Raw genomic sequence first — 16925 nt, 5'->3', positions numbered from 1 at the left:
CGATCGGGTTAGGTTTGTTAGGTCGCGATCGCCTTGGTTGTCTCTCGCGAACGGGTTGAGGCTGGTCGTCGGATCGAGCTGAGGCAGAGACGGGAACGAGAGGCGGGATTGAGTTCAAGGGTTCGTCTGAGCTGAGATCGGGATGAAGCTGAGACGGTAATGCTTGCTGGAACGGAATCAAGAACGAATTAGGGTTCTTCGGGATTAGGGTTCCAAAAGACCAAGGCGGCGCCGTCTATTGTTTCTGCGAGTGTGGGCGCGTCTGAGATCGGATTGACGAACGGTTTTCGCTGATAGATTTGTCTCGTCCAGAGTTTCAATTTGATATGTAGCTCGTCGTCTGGTTCCTCGGGGTTTTAAGTTACGCCTGGATTAGGGTTTATGTGTGACGGATTTTAGGTTAGGTTTTGTCTCAGGGTTTTGGAGTCTATCGTGCTGATAACGTGTTGTAAACGAAGGGTTTGAGACTGAATATTTCGTGTGTCTTATTAATGAGTAATAGAGGTTCCTTATATAAGGATTACAAAATATAGGAAAAAAAAATTATCCAAAATCTAATACATCATGAAATAGAAAAAGATCTAAAACAGATAAATGGAAAACATCCTAAGTTTTGGCCGACTAAGAACTTGGCCGCCGACTCTCTCTCCTCTTGTACATGGCTGGGCCTTATCTTGGTCTTGGTTACGGATCATCCACGTAATGATTTATAAGATATGCATAATTTTTTTATTTTCCCCCTCCCCCCCTCTTCCCAAATTTTTTCTCTAACTCCGCCCCTGCACCGAACCCTCATGGAAATCACATTAGCTGAAGGGATATTTTACTACAAATTTCAAAGAATATTTCTGTCTCAAAAATTTTCAACTCGCCAGTTAAAAGTCGTCTCACCCACCGTAAACTGTTAAAAGCAAAAGAAAAAAACAAACTCTTCACCGCGGTTCGGTTTTGTGGAAACGCTACAACCGGTTTTATGCTGGGAGAAAACTACAAAACCGGTTTCTTCAACCGATTCTAACCGGTTTGGCTGACGAGCCGATTTATTAATGATTCCCAATTTCAGAATCATCGCCATCGGAACTTCACACTGATCATCACAATCATCGTAACGCCGCCATGAGAGGCCCTAGGCCGGAAGATTTCGAGACGAATCCATCCACGCCGATCACCGGCCAACCGACGCCGACGTACCCGGCCGGCGCCCGGAAGAAAGGCGTGGGCGTGAGGACATGGCTGGTGCTCTGCTCGAGAGGCCAGGCGCAGACGACGGAAGTCGGCAAACACGCCATCATGCGGCGAACGGGGCTACCGGCGCGAGATCTTCGGATCCTCGATCCGCTCCTGTCGTATCCGTCGACTGTTCTGGGTAGAGAGAGAGCGATTGTGATCAATCTGGAGCATATCAAGGCGATCATCACGGCTCAGGAGGTTTTGCTGCTTAACTCGAAGGATCCTTCTGTGGCGCCGTTTATCGATGAGTTGCAGAGGAGGATTCTCTGTCACTATCGCGCTACTAAGCCTAAGGTAGTCGTGGAAAATTAGGGTTTGGAAACTTATGCCTAATGATTGTATTGTTTGAGTCAATGTTCAAGAAATTGTTAAGCCGTTTTATAGATGATTAGTGCCGTAATTAGACGTTTTGATGTATGCAATGGTGATGTTATATTGAAGATGATGATTGTTAAGTTATAGATAGTAACTACTCTCTGGTTTCTTTGTATGTGTTGTGTGAAGGAGGAAGAGAACTATGAGGGAGAGACTCGTATGAGTATGGATCAAGCGCAAGGAGGAGGAGATGGGACGCCATTATTATTTGGGGAACAAGGGGATGAAGCCAAGAAGGATGCGAAGCAAAGCCTTGAGAATCAAGATGGATCCAAGGTTCTTCCTTTTGAGTTTGTTGCTCTTGAAGCTTGTCTTGAAGCTGCATCCAGCAGTTTGGAAAGTGAGGTATATATATGCTCTTATGGTTAAGGCTCCGAGCATTTTACTTATATTCTGTGGTATTTCCATTTATTCTTCTCTAATTGTAGGCCGTAAGATTGGAGTTAGAGGCTCATCCAGCCTTGGATAAGCTTACTTCGAAGATCAGTACCCTCAACTTGGAGCGGGTTCGACAGATTAAGAGCAGGCTTGTTGCAATAACTGGACGTGTTCAGAAGGTGTTATGATTCAGACTTTCCATTAGCTCAATTTGATCTTATGATTAATACACTTCTTGTTTCCTCTAAGTTGTGATCCTAAGAGGTAACTAAACCCTTCTCGCTCTTCACTTGATCTAGGTTAGGGACGAGCTAGAACATCTGCTAGACGACGATGAAGATATGGCTGAGATGTATCTTACAGAGAAGTTAGCTCAGAAACTTGAGAATTCGTCAGCTTCCTCTATGAACGAGAGCGATACTGTCGAGGTTGATCTTCCTGAAGGAGATGAGGATGACAGGCATGCACCAGACTTTCTAAACTTACTACCTTCGACTGTTCTGATTTAAGTTTAACATCTTCCGTTTTTACCATAACCTTCCAGGCTTCCTGCGGAATCTGCTTCGGAGTCTAACAGAGATGAAAGCTACCTTCGAGCAAATAATGACGCCCACGATCTTCTTATGAGTACTCATAGCGCACTTAGCAGAAACAGCCGTGGGACTCATACTAGCTCAACCAGGAGTGCCATGACCAACAAGTTCGACGTGGAAGAACTTGAAATGCTTCTGGAAGCATATTTCGTGCAGATCGATGGTACACTGAACAAACTATCAACAGTAAGTAATACACAGTTGCTTTAGTACTTATCATCAGACACACTCTCGGCAGGTGATGATGTTTCATCTTATATAACTGTGCTGTTGTGTTGTTTGAATGTACAAAAGCTAAGGGAGTACGTGGATGATACAGAGGATTACATCAATATAATGCTAGATGACAAACAGAATCATCTGCTGCAAATGGGTGTGATGCTAACGACAGCAACTCTGGTGATGAGTGCGTTTATCGCTGTGGCTGGAGTGTTCGGGATGAACATTAACATAGAGCTGTTCAAGGATGAGAAAGCTGGTCCCACGAGATTCGCGTGGACTGTGATTGGAGGTTTTATCGGGAGTATATTCCTCTATGTTGGTGCCATCGGGTGGTGGAAGCAGAAGCGCTTGCTTGAATGACTCAACCAACAAAACATATTGGGAAGAATGATGTTTCTTGCCAAAATATTTGTACACTAATGAGATTATTTTATGGGATTTTAATTTTCTATTATTGAGAATAATGGCCGTTACTATATTTGCATAGTTAAATTGTAAAACAGAGCAAATTGGAAATTACATTACATGATTTTCTTCTTGGCAAGATTTTGAAAATGCATAAAAGTTTAGTTTTGGTTGTTTTATGTTTGTATAAATGAACACATAATCTTAAACCATTCTAAACAAGATTCTTTAGTTGATTGTGAAATAGCTAAAATGTTAACGTAAATGGAACTACGTTTGAACTTTGAATGTCATCTCATGGTATTAAATTAATCAATCGGCCAGACAAAGGCTAATCAGAGAAAACGGAATTTCCGGTTTAATTTAGCATTGGAAACGACTGGGGGTTTCTGTAAGACTTTGTAACTTAAGGGGCTTTTTCTGATGGTTGAAGAAAAACAAGGGGGTAAAATGAAAGATTGAGGAGATGTAGAGTATAAGCCCTAAAAACAATCTCTTTGATATTTGCTGTTGGATTGCAGGGAGAAGAGAAGAGAAACATGTCATCAAGGCGAGAGAGCAGAGATTCAGAGTCCAAACGAGATCGTTCTATATTCGATCGCGAATCCAGGTCTGCCTCTTCACTCTCTAGCCTCCACTTGTCGGATCTGACAATCGAAAATGCAGACGAATTGTTGTTGAAAATATTGTTGTTTGATGTTGGGAGTGATTGTTTTGTATTACGCTTTAAAATTGACTAAAATTGCAGTATGAACAAGAGAAATTCAAAGTTGCACTCTTTTTTTTTTTAACTCAAGTAGTTGATTTGGTAACATTTTTTTGAGAAACTTAATGGACTATTCTTAGTATTATTATTTCTCTAGCCAGTTCTTCAGCAATCAATCTTACTAGAGCTTATAATCCCTTTCCCTTTTTCTAGTATTATTATTACTAGTTTCACAAACGATCGTGTTTATGTTTTGTTCTTTAGCCCTAAGAGGTCCAGGAGAGATGGGAAACCTGAAGAACTTGGTGGTACTGACACATATGAGAAACCACGCCAGACCCTGAGAGATGCTGTGCCACTGGAGCCTGATACTCAGGGTTTCAGAAAAGATGGTGAAAAGAAGCACTCTGAGACGACCAAACAAGCTCCCCATCTTTCTGAAGGGCTTCGTTCTAGACCATACCATCAGGTTTCAGATGCTCTTTATTATCGTCTTCCATTTGATAATAATTACTATTAATCAAGTATATGGAATCTTTGTGAGTCTGCATTATTACCAATTGAAAAGGCTAAAACTTTTAATATGAATTTGCCTTCTAATGCTCAGATAGATGTAATCTTTGGCTTGCCTGTGCGTGTCTTATAACAGCATGATGTTCGTCGTACTACTGGGAGAGATGACAGAAGACCCACTTCTGGTAACTTTCCTCAGAATAACTCTTTTTGTTCCTATTCTTCTTTTCAACAAGTATATATGTCTTAATCTATGTACTGGCAATGGCAAAAGAGTTAGTCTTATGATCATTTTATTTGCTTTAAATGTTTTAAGAGAGAGGATCATGGAGAGGTTCAAGAGATCAGAGCAGTCGAAGAGCTGGAGATGATCGTAGAGACCAAGACAAAAGCACCTGGCGACACGACAGGTTCCATGAGAGTGACGACATCAAAGGAGCACTCTCCAGGAAACGCCCTGCCTTCAGGGAGAAGAAGATTCCAGGGGAATCTAGGAACAATACAAACAGAACAAGAACTGAGGATGCAAAAGACACAAACCTAAACAATCGCAGACAGAACGAGAGAAACTGGAGGAGCAACAATGAGAGACCAGCAACGGGAAGAGACAGGGTGTGGAACAGAGATGATGGAAGCAGACAGAGTTACCGAACTGATAGAGATGGATTCAACAGAAATGGACGAACTGGGTTAAATGGAAGCTGGACAAGGGCTGAGAAGAAATGGGACCATGACTTGTACGAGGAGGCGAACAAGAGTCCTGCTACAGCCAACGAGGAAGAACAGATTGCAAAGGTCGAAGCTTTGTTGTCTTCTTCTTAAAGCTTGAATATTGTCATGTTTCTTGGTGTGGATTTGCATCCAAACTTGTTAATGTCTTAGTTTTGCAAGTGTAGAAGATAATCTCTGAGTTTATATAATGAAAACTCTGTTCTATTTTCCAGCAAAGACTCATCTGTTTCAACAGAACCGGTATTAAACACTGTAAACCGGATTATTCTTGGATACAAGTAAGACAGACTCAAGAATCTACAACAACCAAATCAATTTTTTACTATATTTTGTTCATGTTTCATCGATCAATCATGAACGAATCATCTTATAAGTTTACATATTTTTTTCTTCTATTTATTTCCAGAAACTATATGTATACATTTACTTGATATCCTGAATACAAATCTCCCTGAATCACAAAACGAAAAAAACAGAAACGATATGCAAAAATCTGAGAAAAAGGTTTATCATCAAAGAGCTCGTTGGCCAGGACGATCAGCAACCTTCAAAGTCTTATTGATGAGATCTCTGGTCTTCTTACGACGGATCTCGACCCTGACGCTGCTGCTTTTATCCATCTTGATGTATGATTTCTTTTTCTTCTTCTTTAGCAAGCTCACCTTTGACTTTATCGTCTCCACCAAGCTCTCCAAGTGTAATCCCATCATCACCCCTACTTCCCCTTCTCGATTCTTTCTGTTTCACTAAGATTGGAGATTTTGTACTTGCAGCTCCTCAAGACATATATTCCTGCGTTTTTTTTACTGTAAAAAACAAACGTTACGCTGCTGCTTGGAGTTCTTTACCCTCGAAACTTGTTTTGGTATTTATGGAACATAACGTGGGAAACAGGGCTTTGAGGTTGATATATTTTCGAGATTTGCCACTGCTTGTCTTTATTTGACTTTTTTAACATTTGATTAGTCAACTACGATTTGTTATCACTTTGGCTTTGCTCAACAACCACATTAACTATATAATACATTTACACACGCAACAAAAAAAGAATATCTTATCATTTTTTCTTCTTCGTCTGCGTTCACATGGGATAATAAAATTGTGGTACAATGAGATGCTGCATGCATTTAGTGCATGAGAGCTGTCTTGTCTTTATCCAGACGTATATAATAATACGGTTTATACCTGATCTCTATGAAACGGTTAGAAAACATGCAAAGATAATAAAAATAAAACTAGGAAAGACGAATTAAAGTGTATATATTATATATTCATGGACGAGAAGACCCTAACCAAGTAACCATCAATGGTCACTATCAGTTTTTTTTTTTTAATGCTCACATCAAATGACCAAATATCTCAAATGCAGCTTTAAAAATAAAATATCTCAATTTGTTGTTCATTTCTAATTAACTGAAAAGTTATTAGGATTGGTATTATCTTCATATTGCAATAGTCTTCCCAAGTGAATTATATCAACCGGAACCTTGATAACGCCACACTAGACCATATTTGTAGTTTCAGTTTTCAACCCAAGAGGATATATATAAATTCAACAAAAACGGTAATGAAACAAGGTATAACTCCTACGTCCTACTCATCCATCTCTGGTTACGTTAAAGCTGCAGCTCGGCAAGATAATTTTTTGTGACAAAATAGTTTAACGGGTTCAAGAAACTCAACCCAAGCAAATTAGAAGCCTAACATCTCTCATTGATGGGAGTAGTAGATACTTTAGTACCTACCACATTCTCCATCTTCAAGCTCCTCTTCCTTTTCCGCACGCTTTGTTTGCTCACTCTCTCCTTTTCTACGCCGCTTTTCCCTTCCTTCATCCTCGGCTTCCAGCACCAAACCTCGCTGCAATTTCAAGAGTCTAAGAAGCTTAGCAATTAACTATATGTCAAATGGTTTTGGAACCTAGCTCTAAACTGATTTCACTAGAAGCACCTCTGCAGCCAAACTACAGTCAATTGCTGATTCCAAAAAGTAGGCTTATCAAATCATACTATACAACAGTCTACACCAAAGGTACTCTATACTACGATTTTTTATGTATCTCACCCTTGGGAAAAAGGCAACAAAGTGAAGAAGTGTACCTGTTGTCTTGATTCCTTATGGCCACGACCAGCTTTATGAGATTCTTTGTAATGGTCTGCCTCATTTTCCTTCACACTAGTATGTCTTTCTCGATGTCTACTGTGGCTATCTCTTCCCGATCTTCTACGTTCTTTTCCATGGAGTTCGTCCACGTCATGGTTGTAATTATCAGCTGAACTTTGCTTACGATGATCTCTACTGTCTCTTTCTCTCACTCTCTCCTTCTCTCTTCCGTATTTATCCTTCTCCCTGTCATGTTCCTCTCTAACATGTTCCTGTAATAATAAAACAGTACGTAATAGCTGAATCATCTATAACCAATAGTTGAAGTATGTTAGCATGTAGTTATGATAGCACCAAAACTGGTAAGATGCTCGACTCGAGCAAACTTTTTTCGTAGACACAAAACTACCATTACCTTCTTGTTCTGTTTGATCCTTTTTGCTTGCTCTTTCAGGTGCGAAACGTAATCCTCGAATGTCTTCTTCCGGAAGCTCTCGTCCCCTATGGTACTATATACAACGAGGAAACATGTAACTGGTGATTAGATTTAAAATACATGTTCAACGGTTATATAAGAACCGTACTAGGTAGGAAAGACCCAATTCTCCTGAGATTTGAGAAGGGTGTGGAATATAGCAGAAAACAGGGTCCAGTCATGGGCTCGGCCATGAAGGGTTAAGAGTAAATGAAACGTACCGGAATTTTTCAGTACCTTCAACAAGATGCTTAGAATCCTCCCAGGATGAAGAGGCAGTTATATACTGCACCAAAACTAATAATCAGGGCGAAAACAAAACCAGGACCCAGAAGTTCACCCATCACATATTATAAAGGATCAGACCAAACTATATTCAATACCTTGAAGGAGCGAAGCATATCCACCAATTTTTCAGTATTCCGAGTCTGTTTTCTGGCTTCCTTCTCTTCCTTCTCCTTTGCTCTTTCCAGCAAATCACCAAACACTAACTGCGAAGCATCACCAAAACATTTAGTTTGAAGTCATATCCAACGAGACTCTGACGGTAAATAAAGAATATGGTGGCAGTGAAGTGAGTTCCTTTGTATTATTCTATGTATTAAGAAGCAAGAAGACAATTATCATATCTTCTCACATCATCTGGAACTACCATGAAAAAAAATAAAAGTCGAGGAAAATAACTACAGACCTTCAGTTTAAAGTCAGGAATAGATGGGGAACCGATACCCTCAGAAACTGAGACTCTGAACTCATCAAACGTTGATCCAGTGGATAACGTTACCTGGAAGGAAAACGATGAGATCAAAACACCAATAAAATCCACAAATCCTTAGAGAAAGAAAACACGTACCTTTCTCAGCTTCAATACGTCCTTTATCTGAGATTTGAGCTCGTGGTACTGTGAAGACCAAAACGCGTAATATGTAACAGATGATTAACTCAGGAATTGAGGGCCATAAAAAGAAAGAAAGGAAACAAACAAGAGACGGAAGCAGAAGAACCCACTACTCTTTTTTTTGTGTGCACCCACTACTCATAAACCAATAAAAATAATGCTACTATGACTACACAATGATACAAGTTACCGTCTTTGCTCATCGTTTTGATATCACGGTTGCTTTCATGATATCTTGAAAAATATAAAAAAAACACGACCAATGAAAAGGATCTAGTACCTTTCTTTTCAAATCCTCAACAGCATCTTCAAATAACTCTTTTGGTGTAGCGCCAGAGGAGTTCGATGCAATTGCTAAATATACTGGTAAATCTTTGACCTGCGATGCAGGATCCGTTTCGTATCAAAACCGTTAGTTCAATACATGAAATGAAATAGTTATTCTGTGTCACACCCTATTTAATTTTAACCTTCACTAAATAATCACGCCAACTAGTTTTGGCAGTAAGCTCTCCTGTAGCAATATGTTCATCTATCAGACCACGGAACTCATCACGATGCTTTCGCTCTGCTTTTTTTAGTTCTTCCTGTTGTCATGAATGGCCAATATAATGAGGTAATGTCGATAAAACAAACAAAGAGATGTCAAATACGAAAGATTTCTAGTATCCAAGTACCTTCTGTATCTTCTTTCTCTCCTCTTCTTCTCTCTCCAGATCGCGCAGATACTCCTGTACAGCACTTTGAATTAGCTGAGTGTGGATTTGACAGATAGTTCCTGATCAATTAAGAATGAACTGACCTGAAATATTTCTAGCTGATCAATTTTCTCAAGACGTGAACATCTTTCATCCACTTCTAAACGGTCCTGAACTTTGCGCCATTGGCTATTAGGCTGAAAAAAAAAGAGAGAGTCGGAATGAATTAGCACAAGATAGTGTGGGAGATAAGAAATGAAGAGGGATAATCACCTTAATGAAATTGCAAGATTCCAAAAATCTCCTGTATTCAACAATGTTCCGCTTGCGATCCTCAAAAGCTTTCAACCGCTCCTTACAGAATCAACCACATATAGAACAACGGAACACAAACCAAAGATCAGGTCCTTGAACACATTAGAACAATTTGATAATTGGTCCTCGCAAAGCTAAAAACGCACATAGAGGGTAACACTTGTATATAGTTAACATTGAACATGTTTTAGGTGTCAAATGAATGATCAAATTTTGATTATAACTAAGAAGTCTAAAAAGAACACTCGATGAAAATTTTCTCCGGATGAAAACTAATGTCAAAAATGCATGCATATTTACAGAGAAGAGATGGGGAAACAAAATAGGCAGTTACTTCCGACCAACACAAGAATCAATAATGAATACACCATACAGTACCTTCTCCTTTAAGTCACTGATATGATCTTCAAAAATATTACGACGGTCTTTTTCTCGTTCAACAACTTTGAAACGCTCATCGTCTTCCAACATAGTCACAGCCTTGCTGGATAGAGAAGGAACATTATATCACAATTTAAATCGCACTGCAAGAGTTCTCGTAGAGGGGGAAATAGGAATCAGAATTATGCTGGAGAACAAACCTCCACCGAGTAGAAGGAGTAAGCTCCACGCATTCCTGGTAACCAATGTCCACAAGATGATCAACGGTACGGAGTAGCCTGAGATTGCTCAAAAAGAAAAGGCAGCAGCAAACCTGAAACTTACCTCTAACATCCTTCTAAAATCTTCATATCGTTTTAGCTGTCTTGCTATCTTTTCCTCCTCTGCTGCTTTTCTCATTTGAGCTAGAAACTGAACCACAGCAAAAAAGTTCCAACAAAGCGCAATTAACATTTATGACCAGATGTACTGCTTAAGCATAACTGTTCAAAACGTCAAGAGGATTTGAATGTATTACACCTAAACATCACAACTAATGATAAATTATTTTGCTATTTGTAGGGTATATGGTAAAAAGAAGTAACCTCATTGAAGGCTTGCTTCCGCTCTCCAAGAGTCCTCAAAACCCCGTATCTTCTATCATTAATTATTTCTCTCATGGCCTGTGGCAGAACCATGTAAACATTCAGCGCCAATCTCAAAGGACAACTAATAGGAAAATTGTACTACCTGCTCCCATGTCCAGTCAGATCCAACATTGACAGATTTCAAAAGTGATTTGAAGACATCCACAGCTTCCTATATAATAAAGTAAAATTAATATATTCAGACAGATATGACCAGGAATATCACTTATGGACATGAAACCAATCATACCGATTTGTTGGTATAAGAAAAATTCTCTTGATGAATCTGTTTTCCTTCCGACTGACTGTCAACTCTTTCATTTTCCACCACATGTTTTTGGCTTTCCTCTGGTCCAGTCCCACTACCTTGCTGGACAGCAGATGAACAATTGTGATAAACAGATACAGGGGAAAAGCATGCTAACAAGAAATAGGGCTTAGCTTCAAGTACATTTGTGTTTTTAGCTGACACGTCATCTGCATTTCCACTGTTCTCGGTTGATACTGTTTCCTTGTCAACCCTACACGGATAGTTAATGCAAAACTATTTAGCACATGATTCTCACAACTAACACTAAAATGGAACTAGAGCGAAAGGGAGATAAAATTGCTTAGTACAATGTAGCAGCAGAAGTTATCATCACAGTGGCAGAAGGATTATCAGTTTTTGCAGTATCACACAGTTCTGATGTTTTATCTGCAATTGCCTGAACTTGATCAACATTTTCGACCGGGGAAGAGCTTCCAGGAACTGACGCTGCCTGCTCCCAATCAGAAGTAAGAGCTAGTTTCTCACTGGTATCAGATGTTGGAAGTGTAGATGATGTTTGGCTTGGTAAACCAGCCGGAGCTGCAGTCGATGCTGTATCAGAACGAGACAGCACCTTAGAAGCATGAACAACGCCTTCTGCATGCAGCCCTTGAACAGATGCATTTTCTGCTAGTTCACGAGCAATCTGGCGAAAAGATTTTAAAATTTCACAATGGGAACTGAGAAATTAGAAATCAGAACTCAGAAAATGAGACAATAAATTGACTTAAGAGAAACCTTCATCTCCTCAGGCATTGTCCATGTTGATTGCTTGGTAACCTTATTATAATAATACCTGCAACCATATCAAATTAGAAAGAGATTCAACATAGCTATAGAATGAGATGTTTCTCGTTCATCAGTTGTTTGCTAGTGAAAGAAGACCTTTAGTTCCATACTCACTTTCTTCCATCAGGACTTGAATGTTCTTTCCAGTCAGTTTTTGCATCTGCTCTCTGTAACAGGGTATTCACATTATATACATTAGCTATATACCTATACAATTTTGGTTATCATTGCTTCAGATCACAAAAGAACAAAGGGGGAAAGGGTAACGATCCAGTTCACCAGAGCAAAACATAAGAGGGTAATGATAATAATTAATAACCATGACGAATATTCACAATTGTTCTCATTCAAAATATCTTAAAGCCAAAAGAAATATACACAGAAAGTTATCCATAGGTTAAGAGAGCTTCTCCATTAGTCATGAACTATATCTCTAATCACTTATGTCAGCAGAAAATGAGAAAATGTAAAAACTCCACAGAATTTCAACGTTATCACTATTATGTAACCCTACCACCTATACACAAGCTTGCGCCATTGGCAATTTCAGATAGAAACTCATCTTACATTCATCTTACATGTCTACCTCCAACCAAGGTGAAATGGCTACTCATAAGCAGTACATGGAATGCAGTACATGGAATGACAAAGCACAATGCAGCTTTAAAAATCCAAACCAGGAGAGCATTCCTAAAACTTCAGTTCTTTAAGCTTTCTCAAGCTTGCAGGACATCGTGTGATTTTAAAGGACCAAAATTAAATACAAAAAGATGAGATTCACCACCTCAAATAGAGTCATCAACTCAACAGGCTTCTCCCAAGTGGACTGCTTCGTCTTCTTGTTGAAAAAATATCTAATAACAAGCAAAAACTCAACGTCACACACAATATACTTGATACACCGGGAAACATGGAGCTAAAATAATTTATTCCACAAGTTAAATGATGAGCACAATTGGGCCATCAGTTTAGGAAATACATTAATGGTTGCAAAAGGTACAGGACAATGAATCATCAGGAAATAGAGACAAAACATAAAACAACGAACAGCAAACAGCAAACACTTTATCATCAGCAAAAAGGAGAGGAAATGCGGTTGCCCAGCCAGTAAATCCTGCGATTTTTAGCACACAAAACCCATAGATATCTACGATTTCATGATCAAGCAAGCAACATATTATCAATATGAATGACAAGCACTGGATATAATTTGTGTAAAAGAAAGCAAGAGAGAATTTCAGTGAGTGAGCAGATCACATACCAATACATTTAACAGAACTAGCAAGTTTTTACCGAATTCAGAGAATCAAAAGTACAAGCTAACAAATTAAAATAATAAAAAAAAAAGCAAGCAGAACAAACAGTTCCATAAATCCAATTATTAAGGAAAATATCATCTGAACTAATAAAACATGGAAGCAATTTCACAAAATATCGCACAAACTTATTGGGTGGTTTCCAGTTGCCAGCAGTTTATCGCCTTTGAATGTCAATATTTTAGCTTCGCACCGTATGTGAAAACGCAAGTAAAACAACCGAAAGAGAAGGAAATGAGAAACAAATGTCACAAACTTATAATTCTTACCTCCGTCCATCCGCCGAGGTATGCTCAACCCAATCTGTTGCAGCCTCTTGAAAAGGTATAGGTTGAGAAGAAGCTACCTTCAAGGCGCAAAAGAAAACATAGATTAACGTTGTAACCAGAAACAGTACAGAAGGTAGTTACAATAAAAGACATGGTACTAACCTTTGGATGTACAAATGTTGGATTCATTATAGAAGATGGTGCATTATCCTGGCTGATAGGTGCACTTTGTTGTGCCTGACTATGACTGCTTGGTCCAGTGACTTGAGTTGGTGCCCTCAGATGTCCGAAAGATGTGGCACTCTGTTTATTCACAAAGTTAGGCACTCAAGATATTATGTAAATATAACTGCAAAAATCGCTTCATTCCTTACCTGATGAGAAAAGAGTGCCCTAGGGCCACCATTCATATTAATATCTGAAGTTTGTACGTAAGGCTCCGGCAAGAAGGTACCGGAGGCAACTGACACATTTGGCTGTGAAATTAGAGACGGATGTCCTAGTGGCATATGTTGCACCTGATTTGATTGGCTAGGTCTTTCAAGCGAATGGTGCATTGATTGTAGTAACTGAGGCGCATAAGATTGAGGTGGAAATCCGTTGTTCATCGTTGTGCCGCCTCGCCCAACATATTGAAAGTTTTGAGAAGCCAAATGAGCAACTTGCTCGGACTGCGGAGCTTGAATGGGAGGACGATGCTGGCATAAAGAAAAAAAAAATCTCCACGTAAGTTAAGGGTTGAGCTAATAAACAGTCTTCACAAACATAGAATACATACAACATTACCTGAAAATTCATGGATGGAGCAAAGCCTCGGGGTAAATTTATGGAACTGGCATTCGGATGCTGGAATGGCTTTTCAAGACAAAAAAACAAATGCTAATTAGATATACATTTAGAAAAATAATATCAAGAATAAAAACATATGTAAATCCATTCGCATCTTGTTTAAATGGGCTAAACTATCAAATAACAAAACTCAGATGACAAAAAGCTCTGCTCCAGGGAGAGAGTGGGGGGGAAAGAGTATAAAACTGATATCAAGAGCACCTTAATGCTTAATTTTGTAGAAGTCGCATTTTAAGTTCATATCCAAGCGATGACAGGAGAAACAGTAAGGAAAACATGATCTCTCTCATTTGAAAACAAGCTCATCAATTTTATTCATCATACACCAACCAAGTTAAAGGCGCCAATGAAACTCAAAACATCATAAAATTCAATACAACCAGCAGCCTCACAAGGAAGAGAGCGCAAAATACAAAACACAAAGAAGGAAAATAATACAGATACTCAATAGTTTAATCCTAGGCCTACCTGAATGCCAGGATAGTGGGGGTTATTAGCCATCCTCCAGCAGTATGACCCTCACTGCCACCAAAGAAACAACAGAATCTGGCTGTATTTGCTCTCTGTAAGCTCAGTTGAAAAAAATGGAAAAGAAAGCTACGCACACCTGTACCACAACCACAAACAAACAGTCATACCCTTGTCTTCTAAAGTTCAATGATAGGATATCTAAGATAGCCTACAACGACGTTACCTCCCCAATACATTAAAAAGGCACGACATTCAAGCAAGTCTCAGCAAACATATGTATATGCAGAGTGATTCAAAACAAGTTCACAACTTCTACTATACATCATAAAATCGAAATTAATCAGGAGGATGAAGTTTTCAACTCTAGGGTTTTCAGTCTAGCAGATTACAACTAAAATATACGGAAACGAGAGTAGAAACGAAATCATTCAATCAAATTCTACTCAGAAGACACGCACTGATCACCAAACCCTAATCAGATAATCAAACCTACAAACACTGCTCAGTTGATTTTAATCAAATCTCAGTATTCAAAAAACGCTTCCTAAGGAAAAGGTACGATTCTCGGGAAAGAGAAGAACGAAATTGAAGAAGATTACCAATCGCCGGCGAGGACTCGAGTTCAGAGCGACGGAGCTACACTTCACGCGATAGCGATAGATTATTAAAAGTTGTAAATACAAATCGAAATAAATAAATTGGTATCTAAATGGGCTTCCAACCCATAAGGTTTTTTTGGGCCAAAATCCTACCAACGTGTAATTATTAGGAAATATTTGCAAATTGGGCAAATTGCAAGTTTGATATTAGGGAGTTGGACGACCTCAAGTTTAAATTAGCAAATTGGACAAATCGCCTTTTCCAGACTTGTGAAATGTCGATAGAGGGCGCGCGTGGTTCTTGATATTACGACCGTGCCACCTCTTGATTTTTTATTTAAAAATTCAAAAAAAGACCTAATAAAAAAATAAAAAAGAAGGAAATTAGAAAAACCAAAACATCCCTAATATCAAAATATATCAGAACCACCTCTAAACAACTGCAATTGAGAACCAAACATAAGAAGAATCCCACATAAGAACCACCCTCGACTGTACCCAGATCGGCATGGTATCCCCCTCCAGCGTAACGCCCTCGTGGAGGGTGAGTCGTAGTCAATGCGCCAGTGATAGAGAAGCAAATCCCAAGAAAATTCCCCGACTAGACAAAACTGCGTCTCGTTATGCAGGTATCTCCTTTCGCTAAGCTTCGCTGTGAAATTCTTTGGAAAAAGTTTTTAAAAATAAAGCGTTGGGTAAATGTCTGGATTTGGTCATTGTATTTCAGTATCTAGCACGGAGTCCGAACTAGAGGAACCTGCATCCACCGACCAAGAAGAAGCTGCATCCACCGAGCCGGAATTTATTGTCACCACGCCGACTTTCCCGGAAAGACTGTTCGCACGTAATTGCTATCCTGGCAAACCTCGACTGAACATCTATTCAAAGGCGAGTATCATTGGATCGTTAGTGAAGTTGCTAAGAGGCTCCCCTGAAATGAATTGTCTGCTAGGAAGTCAGTTTGGAGCTCTGTTCCACTTACCTGTATCGCGCTGCTCAAACTCTGCGAAACTTGTACATTCTCTCCTCAGCCGTCAGCTGGTTACGATGCGCCTATATGAGCTCTGGTTCTTGTTTGCAGACAAGCCACTACGCTTTTCTCTGCGTGAGTTCGGAGACATCACGGGGCTGAAATGCGAGCCTGAAAGGGAAAAAGTTGGAAACGGGTCAGAATCTATCGATGCCACACCTGGACGTATGTGGAAAGAGTTGTTTGAAACTGAAGATGAAGACGTGACTGTACCAGATGTTCTTCGTATGCTTGAACAGCCTAGTCTTCCTGAGTGGAAGCGGTTGCCACTAGCTCTCATTGCGCTTGTAGATGGGCTCCTGGTTTGTGGTCACAAACTTCTTCGTGTGACGCCTGCTTACGTCGAGATGCTGGAAGACACCGGATCATTTCTTCAATATCCATGGGGGAGAGAGGCATTCGTCAGCACTCTGTCTAGATTGACACCACCTCAACCTTCTGATCCTTTTAAAATGGATAAATCCCTTTCGGTCATGCGCCTTCATTTGAAATAGCAGTCAACAGCTTGTTATAGGTTCCCTCTGGCGCTGCAACTTTTTGATTTTAAAGCTATCCCCTCATTGCTTGAGAAAATTCCCGAACCTAATAAAACCACTTCTTTCTTGCAAGAACCAGAAGGATGCGACTCAACAAATGCACTTC

General features: G+C 39.6%; 4 protein-coding genes across 6 annotated transcripts; 2 read left to right on the top strand and 2 right to left on the bottom strand.

The window, feature by feature from the left end:
* The first annotated feature begins 1063 nt into the window (after window positions 1-1063).
* On the top strand, window positions 1064-3334 carry LOC106296202 (magnesium transporter MRS2-3). Its single transcript, XM_013732283.1, has 6 exons — window positions 1064-1524; window positions 1735-1950; window positions 2034-2162; window positions 2283-2443; window positions 2528-2762; window positions 2871-3334. Exons 1-6 carry the CDS (start codon window positions 1117-1119, stop codon window positions 3156-3158), a joined length of 1437 nt encoding a protein of 478 aa, XP_013587737.1. The 5' UTR covers window positions 1064-1116; the 3' UTR covers window positions 3159-3334.
* Window positions 3335-3695: 361 nt separating this feature from the next.
* On the top strand, window positions 3696-5424 carry LOC106343748 (uncharacterized protein DDB_G0284459). The gene is made up of 4 exons (XM_013783045.1): window positions 3696-3813; window positions 4174-4378; window positions 4559-4607; window positions 4739-5424. Exons 1-4 carry the CDS (start codon window positions 3743-3745, stop codon window positions 5242-5244), a joined length of 831 nt encoding a protein of 276 aa, XP_013638499.1. The 5' UTR covers window positions 3696-3742; the 3' UTR covers window positions 5245-5424.
* Window positions 5425-5503: 79 nt separating this feature from the next.
* On the bottom strand, window positions 5504-6017 carry LOC106343749. Its single transcript, XM_013783046.1, has one exon. It carries the CDS (start codon window positions 5862-5864, stop codon window positions 5667-5669), a length of 198 nt encoding a protein of 65 aa, XP_013638500.1. The 5' UTR covers window positions 5865-6017; the 3' UTR covers window positions 5504-5666.
* A 661-nt stretch (window positions 6018-6678) lies between these two features.
* On the bottom strand, window positions 6679-15333 carry LOC106295638 (pre-mRNA-processing protein 40B). Of its 3 annotated transcripts, none has more exons than XM_013731595.1 (29): window positions 15254-15333; window positions 14652-14790; window positions 14121-14189; window positions 13709-14032; window positions 13497-13637; window positions 13335-13411; window positions 12534-12603; window positions 11864-11916; window positions 11699-11756; window positions 11269-11606; window positions 11102-11171; window positions 10901-11020; window positions 10754-10822; window positions 10609-10686; window positions 10349-10435; window positions 10225-10259; window positions 10022-10127; window positions 9602-9682; window positions 9433-9525; window positions 9308-9361; window positions 9101-9217; window positions 8911-9009; window positions 8586-8633; window positions 8424-8516; window positions 8116-8223; window positions 7954-8018; window positions 7673-7766; window positions 7254-7529; window positions 6679-7014 (listed from the first exon to the last, which is right to left on the bottom strand). In XM_013731595.1, the coding sequence occupies exons 2-29, from the start codon at window positions 14682-14684 to the stop codon at window positions 6889-6891; spliced, it is 2982 nt and encodes a 993-aa protein (XP_013587049.1). In that variant the 5' UTR covers window positions 14685-14790; window positions 15254-15333; the 3' UTR covers window positions 6679-6888. The 3 variants fall into 3 exon arrangements, with proteins under 3 accessions (XP_013587049.1, XP_013587051.1, XP_013587052.1); XM_013731597.1 differs by having other exon boundaries at window positions 14121-14180; XM_013731598.1 differs by lacking the exons at window positions 6679-7014; window positions 7254-7529 and having other exon boundaries at window positions 7693-7766; window positions 7970-8018.
* Window positions 15334-16925: the final 1592 nt, after the last annotated feature.

The sequence above is a fragment of the Brassica oleracea genome, chromosome C5 (genome assembly GCF_000695525.1).
Source record: "Brassica oleracea var. oleracea cultivar TO1000 chromosome C5, BOL, whole genome shotgun sequence".
Taxonomy (NCBI): Eukaryota; Viridiplantae; Streptophyta; class Magnoliopsida; order Brassicales; family Brassicaceae; genus Brassica; species Brassica oleracea.
This window is presented reverse-complemented; position numbering and strand designations above follow the sequence as displayed.